The 15821-nt window shown below is 41.5% G+C and overlaps 1 protein-coding gene and 1 long non-coding RNA gene across 5 annotated transcripts in view; one reads left to right on the top strand and one right to left on the bottom strand.

Annotated features, from left to right (window-relative positions):
• LOC105485430 (ALG14 UDP-N-acetylglucosaminyltransferase subunit) overlaps nt 1–15821 on the top strand; it is a 103039-nt gene that overhangs the window by 69790 nt on the left and 17428 nt on the right. Inside the window, exon 5 of one of the 4 annotated variants that reach the window (XM_071076006.1) lies at nt 8077–12642. The exons of 2 other annotated variants lie outside the window; for them this stretch is intronic. In XM_071076006.1, coding sequence (XP_070932107.1) covers nt 8077–8462 — 386 coding nt within the window. In that variant the 3' untranslated portion in view covers nt 8463–12642. Of the gene's footprint in view, nt 1–5623; nt 5750–8076; nt 12643–15821 lie in introns of those variants that run through there. One more of the 4 variants, XM_071075963.1, reaches the window with a different exon arrangement.
• LOC105485431 (uncharacterized) lies at nt 12–13786 on the bottom strand. Its single transcript, XR_989566.3, has 3 exons — nt 13709–13786; nt 4035–4115; nt 12–137 (listed from the first exon to the last, which is right to left on the bottom strand). It is a non-coding gene; the product is annotated as an uncharacterized lncRNA (long non-coding RNA).

The following is a 15821-nucleotide window of genomic DNA, read 5'->3' on the forward strand; positions in this document are numbered from 1 at the left end:
AAACCTGTGAGCAGCTTTGCTGCCCATGATGTAATTTTTTAAAATAGTGAACAGCTTTTGTAAAGTTCCAAACAAACCAAGTATAGTCTTCCCTCAGTTTCCATGGAGGTTCTATTTAGGACAATTCAGTATACAACCTGTAAAAAAAAAATTTGTCTTTCTTTGTAAAACAGAATTAGGTTTTAGGTTCAAATAGCGCTAAACAGATTTTTCACTATGTAGATGTCCAATGGGACATTGAAAGTAAAGAGGGATGTAAGACAATCCCAAGTACTGCAGAATGTCTATATCCCTGGCACCTGTCCAATAAGTGCAAATAGCACCCCTTAGTCACCATAACAAACAGAAATCCCCCTATAAGTTCCCCTTACCTACTGCTCCATGAAGAACCAGACTATACAGTGAACTCTAGGAGGATGGGATCCAGTTTCATTCCTCTTTTAATTTTCTTTTTACTTGATACAAGAGAAACTCAATGTTTATTCAAGTGAAGAATGCAGTAAAGAGGATGCTTAACTGCTTCTCAAGTATTTCAAACTCAGTTTTTCCAAATTGAACTAAGATACCATCTTTCTGATCCCTGTCCCCACTCTTAATCTGTCTTACCTCTTTAATTTTGAGACCTAAATGATGTAACAGTATACAAATCCAGCAACTATGTATTCTTCTCTCTCACTGCCTGTGACCAGTAGGTCATAGACCATTTTGTTTCTGGCTTAGAAACATGTCCTGACTCTGGCCTCCTCCATTACCTTGCTTCTGCCTCCCTTTTCATGTTCACCTGGCTGTTGTAACTGCCTGTGTCTCTGCTTCCAGGCGCCCCACCTTCAAATACACACTGCACTCTGAACATTCCATGGACGTGTCAAGCCCTCTAAATTTTGGTACATGCATTTCCTTATTTCTAGAGTAATCATTGCTTTTTTCGTCTGAAAGACTTATCCTCATGCATCAAGACCTGGCTTCAATGTCTTTTCCTCTGTGAGGTCTTCCAAGATCGGAATTACTCTGTGTATCTCTCTCTTCGTATTCTTGTTGTGGCATTGCTTGAGTTAAACTGTATTTGTTCACATCTCTGTGGTCACTGCTAGATGGAGAGTTCCTGCCAACATGGTGAAACCCCATCTCCACTAAAAATACAAAAGTTAGCCAGGCATGGTGGCACACACCTGTAATCCCAGCTACTCATGAGGCTGAGGCAGGAGAATTGCTTGAATGCGGAAGGCGAAGGTTGCAGTGAGTCGAGATCATGCCACTGCACTCCAGCCTGGGCAACAGAGCGAGACTGTGTCTCAAGAAAAAAAGGTGGGGGAGGTGGGCAAGGTGGCTCACTCCTGTAATCCTAGCACTTTGGGAGGCCGAGGCTGGTGGATCACGAGGTCAGGAGATCGAGACCATCCTGGCTAATGTGGTGAAACCCTGTCTCTACTAAAAATACAAAAAAAATTAACCAGATGTGGTGGCGGGCGCCTGTAGTCCCGGCTAGTCGGGAGGCTGAGGTGGGAGAATGACGTGAACCCAGAAGGCAGAGCTTTCAGTGAGCCGAGATTGTGCCACTTCACTCCAGCCTGGGCAACAGAGCGAGACTCTGTCTCAAAAAAAAAAAAAAAAAAAAAAAGTTAATTACCCAGGGCCAGGCACTGTGGCTCACACCTGTAATCCCAGCATTTTAGAAGACCAAGGCAGGCAGATCACCTGAGGTCAGGAGTTCGAGACTATCCTGGCCAACATGGCAAAACTTTGTCTCTGCTAAAAATACAAAAATTAGCCAGGCACAGTGGCAGGCACCTGTAATCCCAGCTAGTGGGGAGGCTGAGTCATAAGAATTGCTTGAAGCCAGGAGGCAGAGGTTGCAGTGAGCCAAGATCGTGCCACTGCACTCCATCTTGGGGGACAGAGTGACATGCTGTCTCAAAAAAAAAAAAGGAAGTTAATTTCCCAGGCTTTGGAGTCAGTGCTGGAGTTTGGGTTCTACATAATTTAGTAGTCCTCTGGTCTTGGGCAAAGTCCTTAATCTTTCAAAGCCCCAGGTTTCTTATCTGTAAAATGAGGATAATTGTGGCCACCTCATAAAGATATTGGGAATTGAATACAATGCATACAAGATGTTTAAAACAAAGTTTGAAATATCCATTATCACTGGCTTTGTATCTATCCAACACCTCATAGTAAGCATAATAGAGAAGATACTTAACTAGCTGACTTTGAATGAAAGGACTACTGATATCAAATTCTGAGGTTTTGTGATTGAATCAAAAATGGATGTTATATTTAGAAATTATAGCTAATTTTGTCATAAATAAATTTATCTATGGAAAATAATATTAAAACAAAAATGCTATATTTTCCCCTCTTACTTTTTTGGTCCATTAAAAGGCATTCAGGTTGGGCATGGTGGCTCATTCCTGTAACCCCAACACTTTGGGAGGCTGAGGCAGGAGGATTGTTTGAGGCCAAGAGTTCAAGACCACCCTGGGCAACATAGTAAGACCCCATCTCTACAAAATATTTTAAAATTTTTAAAAATTAGCCAGGCATGACACACACTGTAGTCCCAGCTACTCAGGAGGTGGAGGCAGGAGGCTCACTTGACCCCAGGAGGTCAAAGCTGCAGTGAGTCATTATGGTGCCACTGTACTCCAGCCTGGGCAATAAAGCAAGACCCTGTCTCAAAAAAAAAAAAAAAAAAAAAAAAAAGACCGAGGGCATTCATTCTAGAACAATAATATAAAAACTCTTGAACTTTTAAAGTCCACAACCACTGTGGAAAATTATGTGCCCGCAGACTCCTGTGTTTTGGACTTTGACTTGTGTCTTCCAAAACATGAAGTGTGAAGAATGTCACCCTTCTCTTATTAATCTGGGATGGTGAAGGACAGTGAGCACCTCTGGTATTGTTGCGCTAAGCTCAGTAACTGTCCTGCAGTTCATTCACTTTCAGTTGAAAATAAATATGTTTATTCAGCCTATGGACCACTTGTTTCCTTGCTTTAAAAAGTTTTACGTGCTGTTTGCAATATAAAACTGAATCCTAAATTTTAAAACTTCCATAGTTAATACTCTACTAAATGTTTAAAGCCTGACATTTAATCTCCGTGAACTGGAACGCTCTGATTTCACTGTTTTCAGCTAGTAAATGTCACTCTAAACATTGTTGCTTTCACTCACACTTAAGCGCTTTCATCTGCAGTGGGTGCAGTGTGTCAGAGAATTCTTTGTTTGCCGCTTTAGTAAGGGGAAAAAAGACTAAGCTGGGCCTTGAAACAGAGTGAAAAACACTTCGTGGCAGGCAAAGATGACCCTGTTTTTATATGGTGTTTGTGAACACACAATCTTCAGTTCTACCAGATACTCTTAAAAAGCAATTACAGAGTCCTGCTGAGCTCATATGTGCTTGCCAGCCAAACAGTGGGAGTGGGGAAGGAGCAGTAGATAACTATCGTTGCTTTAATTCACTTTTGCCTGCAGGAGGAATCTTGTCATCTACTGGCTCCCCAAACTATTTTCAAATGGGATATTTTATTTCTGAGTTTCTGAAGGCTACTGGCACACAGGCCAGCTCTCACTTTTCATCATTTTGACATGAAATGGAAAATCCGTTTGTGGCTATTTTCGTAGCGTGTGATTTACTCTTGTTCTTTTATCTGTCTCCCCTTTATATTTTGTGTTTGGACATACTTTTCTCTTCAGTCTTTTGCTGTCCTGGCGTTTTTATGTTCATCCTCTTTCCCCTGCCTTCCCCTCATCCCCAACCCACTCAGCCTCCTTCCCCTGGTCCTCAGTCCCTTGCCCCGCCCCTCTTGTGCTCATCCAACTTAAGGCTAGGCTGCCTGCCTTTCTCCTTCCGGATCTGTTCCATGCTGCTGCTGGGGCTGCTTAGGCTACTTCTCCCCACCTTGCAGGTTCCCCCTCAGTACCTACAGGGCTTAATCGATATTGGCCCATGAGGTAACTGACAACAAGCAGTCATTACTGAACTCATCCCTCATCACTGTTGTAGAAAAATAGATTATCAGCAACATTCTTAGGCATACCTGTGTCTTTAAGGTACTTTGTGCCTGCAACAACCAGTGTTTCCAGTTTCCTGGCAGCCATCTGGAAGCATGAATTTACTCCTGGAAATAGTACATCGTATGAGAAGCATCAAAGTGGAAGTTTAGAAAATCATGCCTTTCTGTCAGACACAGATCCAGGTCTCTACTCTATAGCTTATTAGCTATGTGGCCTTGGGACAAATTCATTCATTCATTTAATTGAATGCCTATATTTATGCCTTGTATTTGGCTTTTAGGAAGCCAGTTGATAGCCCCCCCGTCTTCTCCACTTACATTCATAACCAGCTGAGAAATAAGACATAGAAATGGCTGGGTTTGGTGGCTCACACCTATAATCACAGCGCTTTGGGAGGCCAAGGTTGGTGGATCACTTGAGGAGTTTGAGTTCGAGACCAGCCAGGCCAACACGGTGAAACCCCATCTCTACTAAAAATACAAAAATTAGCCAGACGTGGTGGTGCACACCTGAAATCCCAGCTACTCAGGAGGCTGAGACACGAGCATTGCTTGAGCCTGGGAGGCAGAGCTTGCAGTGAGCGGAGATGGCACCACTGCACTCCAGCCTGGGCTACAGAGTGAGACTCTGTCTTTAAAGTTAAAAATTAAAAAAAAGAAGGCATAGAAATCAAATTATTCACTTTATCAACAATAAAAGCCATGTTGGAAGATGCTGCTTATATATGCAGCCACCCTAGGTTTACTAATACTTCTCTCCTAAATTAGACAGCAGGCCTGCCTCTGTTCTTCCCTATCCAGCACACCCGTCTGGGTGTAGAGCATGGTCACATGTTGACAATAGACAAGCTGAAAAGAATTTAAAAAGTGAAAAAGCCCATGGGGGCTGGCTGAGCATCCTCAGTCTGTCCTCCTAAACTCACTGATCAGGCAAGCTGCTCTTTCTCCTTAGAGAAGGATAGAGTGAGAAGACTGAAAAGAAGAGACTCTACTCTTCCCACCTGGAACTTGGAAATTCTCTTCCCTCTAGGGAAACAGGAGGGTTGAGTATTACCCCCTAACTTTAAGCATTGTATTTAACCAGTGATTACCATGGTAAGCAAAATAAACATTGCAAGCCTATTTTCTCACCTTAAAATATGGATAATCATAGCTACCACCTATTGTGGCTGTGGAGACTAAAATGAAATTACAAATTATTTACAAAGAATTTGAGTGTGTGTTAACTGCCATTTTTTGATCAGGCGCAGCCTGGGGCAGAATTGGTCATTTGGTAGGTAGGATATGTCTTTGTTGCCTTCTCTTCTTCTCTTTCTGAACCTTCAATTTAGTGATTTTTCTCCCTCCTCATTCCTGTTTTTCTTTCTTTCTTTTTTTTTTTTTAATGTGGCATGTTGGTCTTAAAGCTTTTGATTTCCAGTAAGTATAGGTTGAATTAACTCATACTGGCCAAATCTTTGCTAATCCTGGTTTATGTATTACAGAACTCATTAATTTGAACAAAGAAAGCATTTGGAACAATTAGGTCTGCTTTAGAATTGCACAACTGGTTGTACCTAAATGATCACCAAATACATGGCTACCAACAGGAAATATATTTCTTTTTTTTTTAGGACAGGATCTTGCTCTTACCCAGCCTGGAGTATAGTGCCATGAACACAGCTCACTGCAACTTCTGCCTCTCAGGCCCAAGTAATCCTCCTGCCTCAGCCTCCTGAGGCTAGCTGAGACCACAGGTGCATGCCACCCAGCTGATTTTTTTTTTTTTTTTTAGAGAGACAGGGTCTCACCCTGTTGCCCAGGCTGATCTTGAACTCCTGAGCTCAAGTGATCTTCCCACCTTGGCCTCCCAAAGTGCCGGGATTACAAGCATGAGCCTCCAGGCCTGGCCAGAAATATATTTCTTGATTCCTCACATTTATTGTTGTTTTAGTAACTGGAACAATACTTATGCAGCTTCTCTATTACCATAGAAAATAATTCAGGCGAGTCTTCAAACCGCAATAATGAAGAATAAAAGTATAGGTAGTGAGTTTTAGGAAGGAACTTTTAATCCAGGATATTTGGACTTTATTTCGAAGGCAGGAAGAAGCCATCGAAGGTAAGTGATGACATGACTAGATTTGCGTTTTAGGAAAAAGTCATGTAGCAGCACTGTAAAGAGTGAAATGGAGCAGGAGGAGATAGGGCTGGGAATGTGGGTGGGAGGGTTGGGGGAACCACGTGGGAGGAGAGATGGCCTGCACCAGTCAGGGATGGTGGAGATCAAGAGCAAGGCCCAGATTTGAGAGGCTTTCTGAGTAAAATTAACAGGATTTGGGCAAGAGAAGGAAAAAAGGCAAGAGAAGTGTATCATAGTAGGAGAGCTGTTTCCTAAAGTTAATAAGATTATAAATGGCAGTGCTGCCAGAGGTCCTTTCCCAGCAGGATGAGAGGGTTTCCGTGAGGAATCTAGTGTGGGAAAGACAGCTGGAGCCAAAGGAGAGATGAACTTGGCCAGTAAGAGAAGCTGGACCAGTCCCTCAGGAGGGAGCTGGAGAGGGAATCCCCTGGCAGGTTAAAACTGCAGGGAATGGGATAACACAGAGATCTGCCTTTCACTGACTGAAGAGAGAGAGAGAGAGGAGGGAAAGGAAGAGTGGAAAAGGAGTAAAGTTGGTGTGTTGGGGACGTTTGAGGGCTGCATGCTTTCAAGAATGCCAGGATGTTATAGATACTCCTGCCTCATAATTATGTCTAATCATTCCGATAAGCACTTGAAGCCTCATTTCAGGTTTTCCAAAAAAAATTGGTCTAATGTAAGTTTATAATGGGATACTTAGCTAGAGGGTTTTTTTGTTTTGTTTTGTTTTAATGTTGTGGACTATGTCTTTTTTGGTGGGAGTGGGGGGATTTAAATTACATTTTTCTTTTGCCTCAAATTGCCTGAATGTAGGGAATTTGACCCCTGGGACAGGCTCTCTCTTTGTAGTCTGCTTTTTATAAGGATGTTTCATAGCTTTTAAAGAGTCAGGACTGGAGCATGGAGTTTTTAACTAATGACATGTTTCAGAAGTTTTTGTTCATATTTGTACAGGTATTGCATAAAACCTATGTTTGTTCTGAGATATTTTGTGATGTTAAACTGGCCAGCACCTCTAGACACCTAACAATGTATGAGTAATTTCTTCAGTCTTCCCATGAGATTTTTTTGTGTGTACCTGCTTTGTGCAGAGCATGTGATAGGGGCTGAATACAATACCATTTCTCAATTGTAAGCTCTCTGATGGCTTACTCATCTTCCCAAGCCCCAAGCCAGGTAAAATGCCAGTACCACTATAATACCTTATATGTATTTAATCCTCACGGTAACCCTATGAGTTAGTTACCTACCATGTCTGTCCTCATTTTGTGAATAAGAAAACTGAGGCATTAGAAAGAAAATTGGCTTACCCAAAGTCTGAAGGCCAAGTGGCAGACAGGATTCAAACCCAGATAGCCTGAGACTACAGCATCTATACTTTATTGTTATACTATGCTGCCCTTCTGCTCAGGTCATGACTATTTAATTCATAAATATATTTTTTAATAAAGTCATATAGGTGAGACAACACAGAGTGATAAGCTGGTGGTAGTTATTAGAATTTTAACATGGATTTTAGCACACTTGCTTATAATTAACAGCACATTTAAAGTTAGTGTCCCTCCATCCAGTTTTCTTTCATACCTTCCCATTGCCAGCACTTCCCCCAATCAAAGGGAGCCTGGTTTTGTTTTCAGACCCAGCTCTCTGTTTCAAAGATTTACACCATGGTGGGCTGGCAGGGAAAACTGAATGGGGTTAGACAGCCAGTGGAGGTGGGAGTCAGGAACAACAATGGACAACTGGCAGAGAGGGCTGCATGGCGCTTACTCTCCCTGGAAACGCTCCGTCAGACTCAGGAAATGTGGTTTAATCCTGGTTAAGATAATTCCATTTTATACCCTAGAATGGACTGTCTATATTCTCCAACAGAATTTTATTTTAAATCTTACCCTGAGAAGCCCTACCAGTAAATAACTTGGTGTGCATTATTTTCCCTGTTAGCTGAACTGTACAAAATAGGAGTTTATTCTGCCACCGCCACCTCTTTTCCCCTTAAAAGACTCTTCAAAGAGAACCTGAGAACCTGCTGCCCCAACAGAAGATGCCTGGACTGTGGCCCAGCCATGCCCTCAGTGGGATTTGGGGGAGGAGAGAAGACTGTAATTCAGTCAAAAGAGCCACTGTCGATCTTGAAAGAACATCAACCATACAGATGCCATAAAGATTCTCCTCCCTGCTTCAGTTCCAAGACACATCTTTTGGTATTTATTGTGAGGCAGTCCTGTACAGAGAAACTAAAAATAAAACTAAGCCGCAAATGTAAGACGTGCTATGATCTAATTGCTTTGCCGATCTTACTTCACTTAATCCTCCCTATAACCCCATAAGGGAAGCACTACTCAAATCCCCGTTTTACAGATGAGGCAACTGAAGTACAGAGAGGTGAAATGATTCCCCCAGGATAACACAGGCAGGAAATGGTAGAGCCAGGATGCAATCCCAGGCAGTCAGGCTCTGGAGCCCATGCTTTCACAGCTATCCCTTCCCTGGACCGTCAATGCCTCAAATACCCCATCTTGTTTGCAATTAGGCAGAAACTGTTTCAATCAACAGGGGGCTTCATATTTGATTTAGAAAACTCAGAGGTTTAATATTCTCACCATGGTGTTTGAGAATCTCTTCCTTAACAAGACTCGGCTTTTAGTCAGGCAAAATGTCTCCAGATCAACTGCTGGATTAAAACTTGCTGCCCCTGCCCTTAAGACTACTCTGGGAGAGGGTCCACTCTGTGCTACTGACAGACTGAACCCCACCAATGAGGCCCTACTTATTGCACCCTCACCTCCCCCAAAGGCCCAGGTTGTAATGCAAAGCACCTGCAGCAAGCTATTTCTCACATGCCCTTTAGCAGGGATGGAATGGGACACCTTGGCAGGAAAGATGACTTTAAGTGGCAGGGGATATGGTGCCTTGTCACCTGCCACCTCCCTATTAATATTAATGTCTTTGTCTTTCCACTTTTGGGTGTCTTCCTTATATCCTGTGCATATTCTCTGGATACTCTAAACTACGCTTTTTTAAAGTGTTAACAGCTGGACATGGTGGCGCACACCTGTAATCCCAGCACTTTGGGAGGCCGAGGCGGGTGGATCACCTGAGGTCAGGAGTTTGAGACCAGCCTGGCCAATATGGTAAAACCCTGTCTCTACTAAAAACACAAAAATGAACTGGGCATGGTAGTGGGCGCCTATAATCCCAGCTACTTGGGAGGCTGAGGCAGGAGAAGCACTTGAATGCGGGAGGCGGAGGTTGCGGTGAGCCAAGATTGTGCCACTGCATTCCAGCCTGGGTGACAAGAGTAAAAAACTCCATCTCAAAAAAATAAAAATAAAGTGTTAACAGATAATTAGGGAACTAACTTCTAGTCCTTCCGATTGAACTCCACTCAGGGATACCTGCCTTCTAAGAGATGACTCCAGAAGCCTAACCAACACATGGAGGGGCATTCTGGCTGAGTTCTCCAATATCTGGCAGTTCTCTCTGCTGTTGGAAACCTCAGGCTCACTGAAAAGCCCCTCCCAGATGGGTTCAGCAGGGCTGCTTGCCCGTAAAGTGGTATTGAGCAGGATGAGAGAGAACGGCCTTTGATGGATCACCAGTGCCCACATCTCCTTCTTCCCACTGCTTTTCCTCTTTAACACACACACACCCCATCTGCCAGGTTGCATGAAGGTAGGGATACCATGCCTGAACATAGCCAACCCTGTTCCTATAGTGTAGAGCAGACGTCCCCAGTCTCCAGTGTGCACCAGAATCACCTGGAAGCTTGTTTGAAATGTGTATTCCTGGTGCCTAGACCCAGGGATTCTGATTTAGAAAGAATCTCCATTTCTGTTAAGTACCCCTGGATGAATGTGATGTGAAAGTCTGAGAAACACTAGCATAGAGTCACTCCTCTACTTGCTTTCAGTGGGATCCTCTCGGAATAGAGCTGGGATAAACTCACTGCTTTCCTGAAGTCCTACAATGTTCTTGTCTTTTGCATGTGCAATAGGAAACAGTCATTAGTGCAGCCAAGCAGTCTTAATGTAACTCAGCTGAACTTGAAGTCAGTTTTTAAAACCTTCCAAAAACCTCCTGATTTCAACAAAGCAGTGTCATTCTGCTTCTGTAAGTTACTGATGGGTGAGGTGCATCACTGCTATGATTTTGGGAAAGATGTGATGGACAAGTAAAGGAAACAATCTTTGAAAGCCTGAAAGCACTGACAGTGAAGGACATTTTCGTTGGAGGACCTTGACTGCTTATTCAATGTGTGGAATCCAAACTTGGCTCCAAAATATATACATTTTTTGAGACAGAGTCTCATTCTGTCGCCCAGGCTGGAGTGCAATGGCGCAATCTCAGCTCACTGCATCCTCTGCCCCGCCGGGTTCAAGCAGTTGTCCTGCCTCAGCCTCCTGAGTAGCTGGGATTACAGGCACGTGCCACTGTGCTCAGCTAATTTTTGTATTTTTAGTAGAGACGGGGTTTCACCATGTTGGCCAGGCTATTCTCGAACCCCTGACCTCAAGTGATCTGCCTGCCTTGGCCTCCCAAAGTGCTGGGATTACAAGCATGAGCACCTGGCCCAAAATACCACGTTCTTTAAGCACACTAAGAGTACAGAAACTTTAGGATCTCAACTTGTCATATTCTACCTCCTTGCCTCTGTTTCATTGTCTTTGAATATATGAATGTCTCTCTTTCTGTATATCTGTATCTTTCTCTCACACACATCAACACACACACATGCTCCGAATCTCATAGAGAAGTGTTCTTACATATCCTTTGACTCAGAATTAATGAATCAGATCATCTTCTATAAAAATTCTTAAGCTTATTTTTATACTGCAAAAATAGTATGCACATAAAATAAGGAACACTATTGACCAGTTTTCAGTTCAGCAAGATAGAAATTTAATACGTAGGTATGTGTACAAAAATTGAGGAAGTATCACAGGAAAACTATCACTTGCCTACTTAAGAGAGTGCCATGACTGAAGTCAGGAATTATATAATCATTTTGAATTCAAGCCAGTTCTTCCTGTTTAGGACGGACACTCCATTTTCTTGTGAAAACATTAACCATTTCACCATTTTCTCTGCTGAAAACCTTTCCTAATCCATCTTACTGTAACAATAGCATGTTATAGTCTGCTACTGATATCTCTGTTAAAGCTATATAAAATGTTAATAACAATTGCCAGAATTTAACCTTTAATTAAATTCCCTGTGTCAGAACCTTTCTTAGAGCCCTCTTGCCTTAAGTCCACTTCCAGCAAAAGCTAGACCTAGTTGGCAGGCCTCAGCCAGGCCAGTATGGTTGAGAGGAGAACCCTGGCCTAATCTTCAAAAAGCGTGGGTTTGAGTCTCAGCTATGTCACTAGCTAACTGTATGATCTCACATAGACCAGTTAATTTCTCTGTACCATAGCTTCCTTGTCTAAAACAGGAGGATAGAACATCTACCTCTCAGAGCTATTCTAAGGTTTAAATTAGGTAATTTTGCAAAATGCCACATGTAGACTCTGTTCCTAGCAAGTGGTATTGTCAATGTGTTTCCCTTACTCCTCAAGCCGAAGGAAAGGGATTGACCTAAATTATTCCCTGAGGTTTCATCTAGCTCTAGCTGTCTGTGCTTTTGAGAAGCCACTTACTTCAGGGTGTGGAGAAAACAAAAGGAAAAAATACTGGGTTAGTAGAGTTTAAAGCCCTCTGTGAAAACATTTCAGAGAGTTGAAAATACAATGAAAACAAAAAAAGATCAAGAAGCCAGGAAATCATCACCTTGGTCCAGAGAACAGGAAAACTAAAAGATTCGGTTTCCTCAACTGAAAGTAGGAGCCGCCAGGAAGGTTGGGAAAACAATGTTTGGTTAACCTGATAACGATCTGTAGTGATGATGCTAAGCAGGCATGGCCTGACCATTCCAACCAAAAAAATGTTTAGGTCTTTATTTATGTATTTGTTTTTCGTGATGGAACATCAGGGCAAGGAAATGAAATACCAACCCAGTGTGGCATTGACAACCTCTGAGCTCTTTTGCCTTCCCTCAGTTACAGTCAGGCAAGCAGTCATCAACATGCATGGAGCATGCAGACTGTATAGCCCCTTGGGTCTGTAGGATGCTACTGATATGCACTGAAACCAAAGCTGGGCATCCCTAAGTTGTAGAGGGGATGTTGGAGCCTGATGCCTGAATGTCTGCACTACTTATAGCTCAGACCAAACCCCAAAAATCAGGATGATCACAAGTAGGCTGGGAAGTCTAGTTTCCCATACAAGGGCAAAATTGACAACTCTTGTTTTGAAATGGCAAGCTCAGCCTTATTTATCATGTCATCAGACTTGTTCACTATGTTACGGCTACAGACCTTCAAGGCCATTTGGCCACGGGCTAAGAAGTGTACTACAAGGTCACTGCAGATCCCGAGTAGGGGAAGCTCAGGAATCCTTTAGGCATCCACTGTTGGTGGAAGTCCAGAAAATACTGCCCTTGGTAATCAGGCTTCTTCTATCTTTACACATGTATAAATATATATAAATTATAAATAAACATATATAAATGTATATAAATATATAAAGATATAGAAATATCTATACATATTTATATTTAATATCTTTATATATTTACATATCTTTATATATAAATATATTTAAAAGATATTTATATATTTATGTAAAGATAGAAGGAGCCTGATATATATATAAATATTTAAATATATTATAATATATATATTTATATAAAAAGAAGAAGCCTGATTACCAAGAGCAGTATTTTCTGGGACCCTTCCTCAATTTTTGCCCTGCCCAATCTACTCCAAGTGATATATATGACTGGAAGACAAAGAGACCAAATTGGATGGCTGGGTTACTATTATCCAGTATCCCCTGAAGGGTAGGCTGAGTCATGCCATGCAATGCTATGCCTGTGACAGAGTAACAGGACTTGAGGACAAGATTAGCACAGCCCACATCATCTATGTGTTTCATAAGGCTCAGGCCTTTCTTCCACACAGTACTCTTAAAGTTTGAAAAATGCCACAAGTATATTACTTTGCTCTTTGATGGATAATAATAGCTACCATTTATTGACGCATTACCATGGAGCAAGCACTGTGTTAAATGCTTTACATGTGTTATCTTATTTAATCTCCCCAGCAGATACCGTTTCCCCTGTGCTACATTTGCTTCTGGTTTGGTTAGCATTCCCCATCCCTAACATTCTCCACTTTACCACTACCAATTCCCAAGAAGAGAATATGTTAGAACTGACTTTCCACCTCCCACTAAGAACTGGCAGGGCCAATTCTGTCTTGCCCTGCATCTCTGTTTGGGTTATTCACTACAAGAAGTTCAGAACCCTGAGATACAGTTTCACCCTGGCATAATATTTCTATTTAGCTATAATCTGTCTCAAGCTCCCCCTCCTCTTCAGCCCCCAAACCCTTCCATTGGCCTTCAGTAACTTAGAGTCAGTCCACAAAATCTTCATTCATCATCCTCTTTACTGCCTCTTGCTCTAATCAGTATCTGATTCTGCCCAGAATACCCTACTACTTCATCAGATACTTGCTTATGAGTAAGTCACGTCCTCAGGAAAGTCTTTGTCTTCTATATCACCCCATTCCCTTATCCTGCTTTTCAGTCAACAACAGACAAACAATAGTGGTCCTGTAAGATTATAATGGAGCTGAAAAATTCCGATCACCTGGTGACATCATAGTTGTCCTAATGTAACACTGGTAAACAAGCCTACTACACTGCCAGTCATGTAAAAGTATAGCACATATAATTATGTACAGTGTATAATACTTGATAATAAATTACTATGTTACTGGTTTATTTACTATACTATGCTTTTTATCACTATTTCAGAGTGTACTCTTTCTACTTAGTAAAAAAAAAAAAAAATACATTAACTGTAAAACAGCTTCAGGCAGGTCCTTCAGGAGGTATTCCAGAAGAAGGCATTGTTCTCATAGGAGATGACAGCTCTATGCGTGTTAGTGGCCCTGAAGACCTTTCAGTGGGACAAGATGTGGAGGTGGATGACAGTGATGTTGATGATCTGATGCTATGTAGGCCTAGGGTAATGTGTGTGTCTATGTCTTCGTTTTTAACAAAAAGGCTTAAAACTTTAAAAAAAAAAAAAAAGATATAAAAAATCTTTTTGTTCAACTGTACAATGTGTGTTTTAAACTAAATATTTCTACAAAAGTCAAAGTTTTTTCAAAAATTTAAACGTTTATAAAGTAAAAAAAGTTATAGTAAGCTAAAGTTAATCTATTATTGAAGAAAGAACAAATATTTTTTAATAAACTTAGTATAGCCTAAGGGTACAGTGTTCATAAGTTCTACAGTAGTGTACAGGAATGTCCTGGGCCTTCACACTTACTCACCACTCACTGACTCACCTAGAGCAACTTCCATGCCTACAACCTCCATTCATGGTAAGTCCCCCATACAGGTGTGCCATTTTCTGTCTTTCATACAGTATTTTTACTGTGCTTTCTCTATGTTTAGAAGTGTTTAGATATACAAATATTTAACCATGTGTTACAGTTGCCTACAGTATTCAGTATAGTAGCATGCTATGCAGGTTTGTGATCTAGGAGAAGTAGTAGGCTATACAATTTAGCGTAGGTGTAACATCCAGATTTTTGTAAGTACACCCTGTGATGTGCACACACAGCGAAATCACCTAATAATGCATTTCGCAGAAAGTATCCCCATTGTTAAGCAACACATGACTATATATCTATTATTTTCTGTCTACCCACGGTAATGTAAACCTTACAAGGGCTAGGACTTTTGTTCACTAATAAATCCCTAATGCTCAGAACAGTACCTGTCATATTATCTTTGCTCAATAAAATATTTGTTGAATGAATGAATTCATGACAGGGGAAACTGAGACATAGCATGGGTAAGTAAACTGTCCCAGGTCACATTGCTGTTAAGCAGCCAACCATGGTCTGCATGATTGCAAAGCCTTGGTGCATAAGCACCATGTTATTCAGCCTCTTGATGGATTATGTGAATGCACAACGAGCAGGAATATTCTGACCAGACCAAATAACGATAGGGTGCGTTAGAGGGAACTTATCAATTGGGCAAGAGCCTACAGAACCAACGTTTACTGTTCTTCCCAGTTATTTATTTGATTCAATTGGAAAGTTTTTTTGAGTTCTCACCAAGCAAAATGCAAGTAACTAATATTTGAGGATGAGCCAATAAATTCAGTATCCTTAAAACACTGGTGCATTTGCCTAAATGAAAACAATTTATAACTTGCTTACCTTTTTGGTATGGCTTAAAAGAAGATGAAAGCTATGCTGGATAAAGAGAAATCAGCAAGTGGCTAGATGACTGCGGTACGTTCACGCAGTGGAGAAACACGGAATGGATGTAGCTGTATACGTGGAAAAGTAGACCCCAAAATGCTGTATACACAATGATGACATCTCTGAAAATTCTGTCACCAATAGAATTGTAAGAGACCTGAGGTTCATAAATAGTCAGTGATTCGAGGGTTTAGAATTTATTTGGTGATTTAATGTTAGTCTTGATATTTAGATGTTTCTGTTTAACTGTTACTCCTCAGATGATTAAATAAACATAAAAAAGAAATACTGTGTACCATCATGTGAGCCAAGCAAATACGTCATCCCCATCTGCTGCACATCCTTTTCCTTCCTGCT

This window comes from Macaca nemestrina, chromosome 1, assembly GCF_043159975.1.
Source record: "Macaca nemestrina isolate mMacNem1 chromosome 1, mMacNem.hap1, whole genome shotgun sequence".
Classification (NCBI taxonomy): Eukaryota; Metazoa; Chordata; class Mammalia; order Primates; family Cercopithecidae; genus Macaca; species Macaca nemestrina.